Genomic DNA, 13,985 nt, shown 5'->3' with positions numbered 1-13,985 from the left:
GGCTGATCAAGAAAGGGCTATTGTATCCTCACCTATCTTCCCCAAAGAAGTATTAAGTATGCCATGCTTCAATTTTAAGTAATTAAAATAGATTTCAAAACAATTAGAGGTCTAAAAGGGCAAGGAACTTATCCTCCAATCATTAGTAATAATTTTTTTCATGCTAAAACCTTTATCATGTTTCACTTTCAGTTCAAAAACTTGAGGTATCATTTTTGAGCTATGTAAAGGGGAGTACAGTGTAAGTGATCTCAGCTCCTGCCAGTGGAAGGTATGTTGCATTATGCCTGTCTGTGCATACACTGAGCGTCGTGCCTGTGAGAAAAACACAATCTATTTACAGGATGCATTCACCAAGTCTGAAGAGAGAAAAGCAAAGACTTTGTAAGTAGAACAAAGCAATTAAAAAGGGCAAGTTGGAGCCACACAATTCACATTAATCTGATCTTACGCATCTCTCCACAACCCTCTATTCAGAGCTGCAGGAATTAATTGCATTTCACAGTCTTATCTCAAAGTTAGCAGCAATTAACCCTTCATCATCTTGTACATCTGCTTTAGTGACTCTGAGCTGTGAAAAACATCAAAAGAACATTGAGTTCTTTACTCTTGGCAAGGTAATGTCAGAATAGATAGAAAATGTATAGTGCTATGGTACTTCTCATAAGTGGTGTTTAGGCTAAGATTTTGTCAAACATACCAGCAATCATAAAAAGAAATAAGTGAGTAGCTTAAATTAGGATCAGTGGGTTTGCCTGCTAATTCAAAATGAAGTTGAACATTCAGAAGGGAACACATCAGTATACCACACCTGAATAACTGACTCTTGAAACAAACTGAGGGTCCAAGAGGAGCCAGGCCACGGAGAAAATATTGAATTTACTAAAATCAAGGATTTAAAACACACTGAGATGACATTATACCCTACTATCTGACATCACTGAAAATAAAGAGGACAGCAACAACACTGAGAAACATCTGCTTATTTCTAATGCATGTAGACTATTGAAATTTCTTCCTTAATAGCTAGCACTACTTCTTAAAGCCAGATGTATCCAAAGGAGAAATCAATAAATATTGAGACTAAAAGCAAAGAGCAATAAATCCAATGCATGTGAGGGAATTCTATTTAAGATCTAACTATCATGTGAAGTCAAAAGGTCTTTTGACAACATTCACAGGGCTGCAAAAAAGCCCAAATAAGAATTTCACTTCTTGCCAGAAGTACATGGCAAAGTCTACACTAGCTACAAAATTATTTGCACACATTGTATTACTCCAGTTTTTGAAGAACTGAACTTTCTGGATGTTGAGTCATGATACCAGATTCATGACAAACCATGAACCCAGACCTGCAGAGTGGCAGTCCTCTTAGGTATGAAGAAAAACAGAATCTGTACAGCAATCTTTTGTTACTCAGAAGTCTCAGGCAGTTAAATATGTCACAGAAAAGGATACCATAAAACAAACTTCCTGAATAATGGCTTTGTTCTTTTCCTCTTCATTAGACAACAATCGCTGTCAAAAAAAAACAAAGTAATTGAGAAAATACAGTTACTGAAACTTACAGAATAATACCGTATAAATTTTTTTTCATAGAATATGAAGGATAAACTATAGTCAAAAACTTAAGGAACTGCAATGGGGCAGGAAACAAAGCTCCTGGCTGCAGCATTGTGGCCTGACAAGGAAAGATTCACCTTCTGTCTGAAATATTCACTCATTCTAGACTAAACTCCTCCAGATTATGTAGCCATGCTTTTTCAATGGTAATCAGTAGCAAAATTAAGCATTACTGTTTCTAGAATTAGAATTTCTGGATTTGCAGTCAACATTTGACTACAAGCAGCCTGAGCATTCTCTACAAAAGTACCAGTTTTACAGAACAGAGAAAGTATAGTAATGGTTCACCTTTTACCTGTTATTTTTTATGGGGCGACTTCTAGAGGACTTTTTGAACAGATATAGTATATGGCTTTGGTCAGATATTGTTACTGGAGGATACGAAATCAAATGGAAAAAGTCAAAGTAATTATTGGTGATGTAATGCCAACTTACCTCTCCCACCCCTCATACAAATACCCTGTTTACAGCTGATTACCAGAAGCGTCTAGAAACCAAGAATCCAGAGAAGTGTCTCTAAAAAGTACCAGGCCAAATGTTTAAACAATGAGTCAAAGTGTGAAGCATTATTTTTAATACTAAGGGAATTTACTCTTTAAGTAAGAAGGTAGGCTAAATCTGCTTCTGATGAGTGAAAAAGATTCCTGTACTCCAAGTAACTATGAAATATTCTTTTTACTCGTGCAACAAAATGTTTTGGACTGGATCATGACTTTCTACACCAAATAAAAAAATAAAGACCAGCGACACCTAAAAGACCAATTCCCCTGTTTGTCACCCAAGTATGAAGTGTAGGGTTCTAACTGGAATAACCATTCTAAATAGTGGGCTACAAACATCACTAATATACTGCATTTTTCCAAGTTACTTGCTCAGTGGCATACATCAAGGACTAACTGTCATGCTAAAATATCAAGCTAAAAGACAGATCTTACAAACCTATAGTGAAATAAATTAATATTACCTTCAAAGCATAATCTTTGCCACTTCCAAGATCTTGAGCTTCATAGACAAAAGCAAAACCCCCTACAAGAAGAAGGCACATTAAATCAGTTTGAATTTCAATATTCAGGAACATAATTATTTTTAGTCTAACAGAATCAATACATGAATTCAGATACATTTCTAAATGTATCAAGCATACATTTTTCAGCATCTGGTCAAGACCGCTGATATTCAGCAAGAGTTCAGATATTCTATTCCTTTCTTGTACATATGCAAAGAGCACACTGACCTTGTCACTTTCCTGCATTTTGTTAAGACTGCATATGCAGATTTCTTATGAAGCCATTTTTTTAAAGGTCCTTGTAAAACCAAAATTCAGTACAGCAAGTATTACCTGATAATTTCAATTCAATTTTTTGGTATTACATTGCTAACACATTGTATAAAAAACAGCAATAACTAATGAAGATAACTGCTAAACATACACCTCCTGTTTTTAAGATAAGTGTCATGTCAGAAAGCATTTTCAAGCACTGAAGAACACATTACAATAAGGGTAATATTATTACCAAACTGCAACGTGTTAGTTCATAAAATATTTCCCTTCCAACTCCTTTTGTCAAACTATCTATTTTCTCAAACACTTCTTTTTGCTCAAGAGTACTGTGCAAACCTCATTGAGACAGCAGAATTTCGAGACTACATAACTAGCTTAAAATATGGATTTCTACTTCAGCAATTGCACCTTATTATCAAGTATGAAATGCTAAACAGAATGGAGTTCACTAAATTTTCTAGATCTTCAGAGAAAGATCAGAGAAAGCCAATGGTATCATTGGTATGGTATCATGCCTGGTTAATTCCTACTTCATTGCACCTTCCTTATAGAGAATCCAATTGCTGTGGCCTACAAGCTCACCTTTTACAACTATGCCCCTCTCAAAACATCAGCTTCAAGTTTCCCATTCTGTCGTTTTCACTCTTTCACCTGAACAAAATTCAGCTCCATACAACACAGCTCATTACATGTAGTGTTTGGTTTATTACTACTGCAGCACTACAGCAGAAACCGAATTTAATTCCATGGATTTTCTGGGATACCAAAGGAGTTAGAGCATGTTATAAAGGTACTTCTAACTTTTTTTTTCTTTTAAAGCCATCTGTTGTTAGTGAAAACAATTCTTAAACAAAAAGTAAAACTATTCCTACTGCTTAATTCATAAAAGCAGTTTCATTTACAGTTTGATAATGGCTCCCTTGAAGAAGTAGTCTATTAAAGCAGTTTTAATATACCCTCAGTAGGGACAAGTTTACTGGCAAAACTTCTCCTCTGTCATAACAGTTTACTCCAAGCTCCCTGACTAATATATTTTGCAAACATTCAGAAAAAATTATTTTAAAAGCACTTTCAACAAACACCTGTACAGCACACCTAACTGAGGCAAATGGTAAAATGGAAGTTAAGAGAAGAAGAACTTCTAGGGGTGTCTAAAGAATGTATTTACATTGGGATGTTTTCACTCATTTTTTCAACTCATGTAAATGTTTGTAGATGGTTTTAAGACAGTTTTCTAAGGATATCTGTATCAGCAAAATCACCTTAGTATTCCCCCATACAGATCCCTAGTGTAGAGACATGTACACACCCATCCAGCTATTGCCCAGAGAGACAGGTTTTGCATTGCTAAGGCATTTCAGAGCCCCATTCTCAGAAGACAGCCCAAGCCCTCCAAGGTTGTCTCAGACAGTATTTTCTAGTTCAGAAATTACAGCAGAAGAAAACTGGCTTTATTTCTTTTCTGCAAACACAAGCTCTCACACATCACGGCTCACTACAGAGCACTACACCATCTCATGAAAATCAGGAACTAACTCTGCCTCATTTGCTTTATTTATTAGCAAGCACTCGAAACTTATCCTTGCACCACCACAGGCCTCAGGCAGTGCTCCTTCATCACTCTCTTGCAGAGATTTGAAGACTTTTGCTTTTCCAGCCAAGAGATTTGGATTCTCCCTCAAGTCAAACCTAGGCATCTGAAACATAAACTTTAAGAGATTTAGAGATTTTAGAGGAGCTAAGATTTTAGTTAGAGAGAAGCCTTACTAGAGTTAATTAAAATAAAAGGACTCTGTAAGTAGGCCTTGATGAAGTTAAGAGTTAGTAGTTAACTAATAACTGATTGCTTGTCAACACAATGTTTAGTTAGCTGGGTTTATAATGAAGAATACAGAAACTGACAAATAGCTTTTAGGAACATAAGACAATTGTGGGCCTCCTCTGTTCTGAAACCAATTGAAGACAAGGAATGGGAGTTCTACCAACATTCATTTGTCATATTTGCATTGAAAAGGTAGAAAGATCAAAATGAGGAAGACTTCATTTACTTCCTCATTTTGGGACCCCTCCCCATGAAAGGGACCACCGACCCATTTCAAGGAACAAACTACGCATGCTTAATAGCTTTTGAAATTATTAGAATACAAAGCGAGGAATGGGATGGACCAAAATGATGAATATGTATTTGTATTTTGGGTATTCAATTCTTGTGTGGATAAAAGGACTCTGTAATCATTTGAAAGGTGCAGTGTGTATTTGGGAACTATCCCGCATGCTGTCCGGTGTCGCAATAAACATACACTTTCTAACTTTAAACTGTTAGAGAGTTTTTGTCCGTCACAGTTGGATATTGGTGCTAGACCAATATCCATATTTCTTTAATAAATCACATAATACTGAATAACTTCACTGTATTTACACATCAAGTTGGATTTTAAACTGCTCTTTTTTATCATGTTCCTGTTTTACATATCTTCACAAATTATTTTTTCAGATAAGCAGCTTCAGTAAAATGACAGCTAGAGAAGCATCAAAATAGGGAAATGAAGCACATCATAACAGTGCTTGCTATTGTTCACTCACTGTTTCATTACACACTTAACTAGTCATGAGAAAGTGAGGGTGTGAGTAGCTTCCTGTTTGTAACTATTTGATATGACTTGTGTACTCCCCTCCCAAATACTGACCAAATTTGTTTCTATATCAACTTTCAGTGATTTATGTTTCAACTGTAGCTTGATTGAAACACTGTAATTCTAGCCTGGAATGTAAGTTACAGTGCATTTCAACTGAAAGCTTTTCTATCAGAGCATCAAAACAGAAAAGATGCTCTGTTATTGTTGCCAAGCATTGATTCACAAGCTTTTTTTTTTTTTTTTTTTTTTGAAGTCCAGTCATGTATTTGTGTCCACTGCAAGTCCTCATAGCATGATGAAATTGCCTCAAGAATGAAGGATGGCACAAACTTAAAGATCTGTACAGAGAGGTAGAGTATCTTCAAACTTTGAGAGCTCCCCTGCAAGTAGGAATTGCTACAGCCAAGAAAGAACAGCTTTACAAAACAGAACTGTTCTGTACCATGTTGAAAACAATGTCTAAGTTTACAGTAAAGAAAATGGAAGCTGGACAGCTGCTAAGTCAGGTGCTTTAGTTGTTCTTTAGGAATCATCTTTTTTCCCCTATCTTCCAGCAAATAAAACTAACAATGTTCATAGAAACTTGGCATTAAGCATTCAGTGTGCCCCTGCTGCTAGAGGTTTACAAAATAAATCCACCCAAAAACCTGGACTTAATTCAGATAGGATAATTATCATTATCCTATGAATCCAGTAGTTGCAGAGACCATAGAATTGCTCCTATAAGCTTGACAAACTGTAATGCTGTCTGTTCACACTCAAAATACTGAGGAAGCCCTGAAGTAAAGAAAAAAAAGTTGCTTTAAATGCAGAAGTTTCACCTTGACAGAAAACAGCTTGTAACAAGTCACCTACCTACATGGCTTCAAGTTATGACATCTGTTTTTAAAGTAAAAAAAAAAAAAAAAAAAAAAAAAAAAAGTCTGCACCCAGACTTTAAGGCTGTTGCTTATTGCTATATTTCTGACTAAAAATTGAATAATGCATTCTTTTTCTCATCATGTTTCTCTTCTTGTGTGCTTTTTTGTCAATGTTTGTTACTCAAAGGAAGCATAAGATTTCATTACATGTGAAGAACGGTTGCTAAATGTGTGCTACAGAACTTGCTTGTTCCCAGTTTTTCACACAATCTGCTTTATTCTAAATTGTTTCATCTCATATACAAAAGAAGCAACAGTATTCACTGATTAGGCAGGAAATCCGTGACTATTTTACTGAAGTAAAACTGTGTGGGGGTCCAGGCACTTAACAGGAGGATCCAAGAGAGCCATGACATCTGAAGCCACCATCATGCCAAAAGCAAGTAGGGATTATATGTAAAGGCCTCCACCAAGGTCCTCTAAAATCTTATCTCCAGTGAGCTACTGAAATGTCCAAGCAGGAAAAAAAAACAGGATAGCATAGTCTAGAAGTGCTCACTCCAGTCTGTGACACACTTGGTCTGTTCTTGCATTTAGAGGTAGTATCAGCAAGAGATCATCACCAGCTCATCCCCCACAGGTTGCTGTCAGCCTCCTGCAGCAGCACACCATATTTTCAATCAGCCCAGTCCTACCCCAGCACAACACCTCTGTGAAACAACCAGGAAAATGCATCCAAGCAACCTGTGCAACAAATCTCAGCCTAGAGCACAGTCAAACATGGATTTGGTGCACACTACAGAGCTGGAATGAGTTGTGGGCTACGGGAACAACTGAACCTGTGCTGCTACATGATACCATGCAATGCTAAACCACAGGCGCTGTTCACACCAGCTACAAAGCTGAGCGTATGAGCCTACAGAAAAGTCTGCATTGGCAGATGGCACACAGTTCACCATGGATTTGAAATCCAGATTCAGGAAGCAGTACTTGACTTTCCAAAAGGGAATCTGGCATGAAAGAACTGATCTAGAACAGATCCCATATTTGTAACCACAGAAGGGAATACATGTAAGCCACAGTGGATCCATGTGGTACCTTCTGATACATGTATCAGAAGGTACCACATGTCCAGAGTTGAAAGATAAATGCAATTTAAGCAATAAAATAAACTATATGCTACAGACAAATTCAAGTCTGAAGATCACAGGAGAGGCTGGGATTTTTATATTTTACATCTATTTTACCTTTATACTCAACATACTGCAAGGGCTCTTTTAGACCGGCTACATTGGCTAGAAAATGATACTTTCCAGAAAAAGGAAGCAGTTAGCCCAACTTCAGTTAGCAAAATAAACAAAGAAAACAACATAAAATAAAACCATGACACTGAGACAAACATGGAACATATAGCAGTGGTTACAGAGAAATTGTAAAGAACTGTAGAGTTAAAGTATGTCTCCATTTGCTTTAAGTCTTCTAACCTGGCATCTTTCCCCTGACATTTTACAATGCCTATGTCATATTCTGGGAAACAGTAGGCTGCTGTCAAAGTAAAGTGTTAAAATACCTGCTCCAGAACCAAGAACCAAATAGTATATATGCCTGAAAAATAGCTTCCTGCCCTAACTTTCCTTTTTCCTTCAGTAACTGCTATGGTCACTGCCAACATGAATTTTACAGTATCAGCAGCACAGACAGTTCTTTTAGCATTCACATTCTACTCAGTGCTTTCATTTCAGTCACAACTCTGACTGTAAAGAAGTAAAGTAAAGGCTGAACAGGAGGACATGACATCTAGTACTGTTTAAAATGCAACTTATTACATAAGAAACTGCAGGTTTTCTCTAAGATCATATGGCAAAAGTGCTTGAGCATTTAAGCAACAAATTACTGCCCTTAAGAAGATACAGCAGTGGTGAAGACCTAGTTGTTGCTGTTTTACAGCTCCAAAATGTTGTAAGTAGCTTGCAAGTGGTTTGAACTAGCTAATTTTAACCAAATTTTTCTTCTATGCCAATCACCAAGATTTCAACAGAAAACTACTTAGTATCAGATAATTACAAGAAGAAACTCCAACAACCAAAAGGAGCTCTAAGCAGACTTTTGAGCTATTTAACCTAAATAACATCAACCATCTCTACAAAGTTAATGAAATATTTAACTGCAGTAGTATAGAAAAGTCCGCATTTTAGTCATCTGAGAGTAGCCTTCAATGTTTCTTCTGCTGGAGGAAATAAAGTATTTTCTCTGATCATAAGCATTAAGACGATCCAAATTCTTTACAATATCTAAGTAATTTGCATCTATCAAACATATAATCTTTTCTAAAACAGATTAACAAGCAGTGTACCAGGCCACCTACCCAAAGCTTCACTGAAACTGGAAACTGCCTGGATATTTAACTCTCTGTACTCTAGCAAAGTCTATGTGCACAGTAAGACCAACCTCCTGACACACGTGTTAAAAGCAAACACATTTCCTGCATTCCACAGTCTTCCAAACAGCCCCAAACAACAGAGGCAACCTTGCATGTTTGGCAGAATATTATATATTGTGATAAAAATAAATAAGTAAATAAACAAATAAATAAACCACGCAATCCCGATTTTTCATGAGGTCCTTGGTAGTTTGTAAAGACCATGACAGACTATCAACTCCTCTGAGTTCTGTTACGTGGTGAAGGCATTTTAAACCACGAAGCAAGCGAAGAAACGGCCACACAACACAAGCGGCTCTCGGTGGCTATTCCTGAGGCGAGACAGTAACACCAAGCACTGCTGCGACCCCCGGGCCTGGGGATACCGTCCCCCTGTGCCTGGGGACACCGGCTCGGCGCGGAGCGGACGGCACGGACACTGCCAGCCCTTCCCGAGAGGCCGGAACCACCGCCCCGGCCACCGCCCGCCCGCCCGCCCCCACCTGGGCGCGGCCTGCCAAGGAGGAAACCCTCCCGGTCTAGAAATAGGAGACGGGGAAAACGGGAGCAGGAGGCCCGCGGGGAAGCACATCCCAGCCCCGCAGCGCCGGGGTCCGCCCCGCACGGCCCGGCCCTGCCGCCCACTCTTACCCTCGGCGATGACCCGCTTGATGCGCAGCTTCATGTCGCCCATCTCCACCGTCTGCCCCACGAAATCGTTCTGGTCACGGCTGGCGGCTCCCAGGGAGCCGGGGCCCGCCAGAAAGTCCAGGGCGGACTGGAAGAGCGACATGGCTCCCGGCAGGCAATGGAATTGAATGGGACGGGGAAGGGATGGAAGCGGAGTGGAATGGAGTTGGAGGGCTCCGCCGAGCCACCGACAGCAGCGACGAGAGCCCGCCTGCCTCCCCTACCGTCCCCGCAGCCGCTCTTCCCTCAGCTCCGGGCGGCTTCCGGGAACGCTGCGTCACTCGTGCGCTCCCGGTCCGGCCCGCCCGCCGCAGCCCAGCCGGCCGCGGCCCCGCCCAGCGGGAGGAGCACCGGCTGCCGCCCGGCTCCGCTCCTGCAGCGTTGTCTCACCGGCTACTGTTCCCGGCTTCCGCTTGAATCCGCTCCTGCAGCGTCCCCTCACCGGTTCTCGCTTCCGCCGGTCGCGGGGGACGGGTGAAGCTCACCTTCCCGCCCTGTCCGTGGCGCTTTCCCCCTGGAAGGGTCGCCATTCCCCAGGCAGCGGCGTGTTTCCCCAGTGTAACACTTAGGTTAGCGGCCGGCGAGAGATAAATGTTCTCCTGTCCGCCGGCACCGCTTGGCTCTTGGGCAGCACCTGCGCTTTTCCCGCAGAGCATTGCTGCCGTCCTTTCCCTGTTCGTCTTCTCTCGGGATTTTCCCACACCTGTTGCTCTTCCCCGCAACCCTGACGGGCCAGCCGCTGCCCTCCCTACACCCTCACTGCCAGCACCGGGACGCACGGGCGGGCGTGGTGGGGGAGCGCTCTCCGTGTGTCACACTGTCGTGGTTTGACACTGTGGGTGCAAAGTGTCAGGCCCCCACAAAGTGCTCACTCACCCTCCTCAGCTACAGCTGGGCAGAGGACAGAAAAATTCAACGAAGAGTTCATGAGTTGAGACAAGGACCGGAAGAAAACACTCCAAGGGCAAAACAGGCTCAATTTAGAGATACAAAGTGAGTTTATTACTAAAAAAATCAGAGTAGGATAATGAGAAGTAAAGTAAGATATTAAAAACACCTTCCCCCAACCCCTCCCTCCTCTCCACCGACAGCGCAGGGAGACAAGGCATGGGGATTTTGGTCAGTTCATCACCCGAGGTTTTCTTTCACTGCACAGGGAGAGGAGCCCTTCCCTTGTGAGTCTGTGTGCTCCCTTCCCATGGAACACAGTTCTCTATGAACTTCTCCAGAGTGGCTCCAAATCTCAGGAGCAGCAGTCCTCCCAAAGCTGCTGCAATGCAAGTCCCTCCCACGGGCACACAGTCCTCCCAAAACTGCTGTGGAGTGGGCCACTTTTCCACAGGGTGCAGTCCTCCAAGGACAGGCTGCTCCAGCCTGGCAGCAAGGGCCCCCTCTCTCCACCACGTCTCCCACAGGCTCACAGCTCCTCCAGGCATCCACCCACTCCTGGCAGTGGCACCTGCCCCATGGGCTGCGGGTGGATCTCCCGTGGATCCCCATGGGCTGCAGGGGCAGAGCTGCTGCACCATTGTCTCACTGCAGCCTGCAGGGGAGTCTCAGCTCCGGTGCTTGGAGCAGCTCCTCCCCCTCCTTCTTCACTGACCTTGGTGCCTCACATGTTCTCACCTCGTCCTCTTCTCTGGCTGGAATTAAAACTGCACCCCTACTTTTGTTTTGATGTCTTCTTAAATATGTTATCACAGAGGCATTACCATCATCTCTAACTGGCCCAGTTTTGGCCACCAGCATGTCCATCTTTAGAGCCATCAGCCATTGGCTCTGCTAGACATGGTGGAAGGTTCTATAAGCTTCTCACAGAAGCCATCTCCATGCCCCCTGCTGCTACCAAAGACCAGGCTGTGCAAAACCAACACACACACGAATATTGGGAATAGCCATATCCACAGAAAGTGTCAGCCTGAGTTTTTATAGGCAAGGTTGACTCCTCTCTGTATGTTTGGCAGATCCTGAACTGGTCAGTCCATTTCCAGAATATGGCTGTATGACCTGAGGCAGCGGATCACTAGAAGAATGGCTTGCCTCTAAACCTTTTATTTCAGAAATAACACCAATAGTCAAGATTCTCTTTCAGAAGTTTAGTCTGTACTATCTCCACCTTGCCAGCAGCTATCCCTTTGAGACAATCCCAGACATCCCCAAATTCTGTAAGATTTCAGATGGCCATGGCTAGTTTCTCCTGTACAGATGACTGGTTAAATTTTTTGAAGTTGTATTTCTCAATCAACTTCCATAAACTAAGAACTTGCTTAGTTCCATAAACTAAGAACTTGCTCTTCTTCTTTGCACTGTGTAAATTACAGGGGCATGGCCTCTTGTGATTTCTGTGCTGTTCTGTAATGCTTGATCAGTCAAGAAGTGTAATCTTAAAGGCAAGTAGATTTATATGAAGATCCCATGTTTTCATACCTTTAATTTAAAAAAAAATTATCAAAGATTATAATAGAGAACTTCCTTCTATCTGCAGCAGAGGTCAGCTGCTATTTTTCTCTTTCAATTTTCCGGGTAAGAAAACTTCTTCTGTTACGGTAAATCACACCACCATTACTTCTTTGCAGGAAATCCTACCTGCAGGAGCATCTTACCTTCAGTCCTGCTTTGGTTTCTGACTTTTCTGATTATTTTTGTTCAGGCAAATGGTGTAATTCTTTTTTTACAAACAAACACTTCTAGTTAGGCTTGCTACACCATATTGTTCCACTCACCGTCCCTTGTATAATTCACCTGCACCTTCCCCTTCAAAGACTCATTCATAAAAGGCCCCTGGAAAAAGAACAGGAATTCCTAAAAGGACCTGCAGAAGCAATCTTTCTGGTTTTGAAGGTCTAGGTTTTATTTTAGTAGCTTTCTTGTTCCCAAATGGAAGACTCTGTCATAGACAGAAAATGAGGCAACTACTTCATATTTGTTCAGCTTAAATGAAGACTGAGGTTTCTGATGTAACTTCAGTAGCAGACTGAGTGACCTAGGCTAAAATAACCTCTTTTGCATGTTTGGGTTTTTGCAGGTTTTTTTTGCTAACCAGCTCTAATGCCATGCTAAAATTCCCTGACTTTTTCACTGCTAAGCCTCACATTTATCTCAGTTCAGAAGAGATGTCCCAAAGTCAGAAGAAACAGCTGAGCATGACAAGGCAGCAGGACTTTGTCTCAGCAGCAGCATGCCTGATGGAAATGCCTTTAAATGTGTTGTCTGAGAATCTTGTTTCTCTATCAATGTGTACCTTTTTAATGTATACAATCTAGTAAATAAAATTCCATCCATGAAAACTGATTATATTTAAAACTTTATGGGTTTACTGCTTATGCAAAAGATTTGACTCTTGAGAAAGGCTCTTGACACAAATAATCAAAATTCCAGTCCAAAAATGATATGCAGGTAGGGACCAAGTGTGAGGTTTAATAATAAAAGCTCAACCAATTGTTACTTGAAATTGCTCAGATAGGTCAGTCATAGCTTACAGTGGGAGCTTGTTCTCAGAAAGATTGCATGAAGAGTAACTATATTACACATGAAGGAGGTATAACAAAAGATGTAGGATAGGCAGCAGGAACATTACACTTGAAAAAATAAGGATGGATTTGGCACTGCAACTGCTGCAGGTAAGATGGGAAAGACTTAATATGATTGCAGCTTTTCTGGATTAAAAAAGTTTAAAAGTATACCCGGGTAATATTTTTCTGACCTATGGTTTTAAATACCCAGGATAATACTGGAGAGGTCAAGCAGATCATTCAGTGAGTCCAGAAGGCTCTGCAGTGGTGGGAGCTGGCCCCATTTTCATTTACTGCTGAGGCAAAAGTGTGATGAAATGCTACAGTTTTTAAGAATACTTGGTCAGGAAAACAGTATTCTTTTTATTTATGCAGCTTGAGAGGCCCGTGGTGTTTTTTTGGTTTTTTTTTTGTTTTGGTTTGGTTTTTTTTTTTTGTTTGGTTTTTTTTTTTAATTGCTAAAGGTGGTAAGGCTTATCCATTTATATGCTGCCACAGTTCCTGTTGAAAAGCAGAAGAAAACAAGGTTGTGCCATCTGTTTCTAGTTTGCATTCCAGTTCTGACAACCACACTGTACTCCAGTGGGATGCTTGACCTCCTGATTAAAATGCTCCGCTCCAATGATTCCTTAAAATGTTTCCTCTTGTAACTCTCACATAGTCTTCTTTCTTCTACAGCATCATCCAGAATGTACCACAAATCATTCTGGCCAAAAACCTTGGATGGAGAAGGTGGTAAAGAAGGATTTCCTCTGGTGTCATAAGGTCAAGGCAGGGCAGAACCATAAACTTGGGAATTAGTAAATGAAAAGTTCCTTTTTTCTATTAGCATGTAGTAAAGATGGCACTTTCATTTTCATTCCAGTAATTGCTTTCAGCTTCTTAGGGATTAAATTAATTAAACAGCAATGAATTAGCATTCTACTTTGCATTTCTCTGTATAACCTTTAATCAAAATATAAC

At 41.0% G+C, this 13,985-nt stretch overlaps 1 protein-coding gene across 4 annotated transcripts in view; it reads right to left on the bottom strand.

Moving 5' to 3' along the window:
- The window catches only part of GAK (cyclin G associated kinase), a 67,033-nt gene extending 57,268 nt beyond the window's left edge, over positions 1-9,765 (bottom strand). For all 4 annotated transcript variants that reach the window (XM_054002900.1, XM_054002901.1, XM_054002903.1 and 1 more), the window contains exons 1-3: positions 9,472-9,765; positions 2,588-2,649; positions 1,459-1,518 (exon numbers count right to left, since the gene is read on the bottom strand). In XM_054002900.1, the coding sequence (XP_053858875.1) occupies positions 1,459-1,518; positions 2,588-2,649; positions 9,472-9,613 (264 nt within the window). In that variant the 5' untranslated portion in view covers positions 9,614-9,765. The remainder of the gene's footprint in view (positions 1-1,458; positions 1,519-2,587; positions 2,650-9,471) is intronic.
- Positions 9,766-13,985: the final 4,220 nt, after the last annotated feature.

The sequence above is a fragment of the Vidua macroura genome, chromosome Z (assembly GCF_024509145.1).
Source record: "Vidua macroura isolate BioBank_ID:100142 chromosome Z, ASM2450914v1, whole genome shotgun sequence".
Classification (NCBI taxonomy): Eukaryota; Metazoa; Chordata; class Aves; order Passeriformes; family Viduidae; genus Vidua; species Vidua macroura.
The sequence above is the reverse complement of the archived record's forward strand: the minus strand, read 5'-3'. Positions and strand labels throughout refer to the sequence as shown.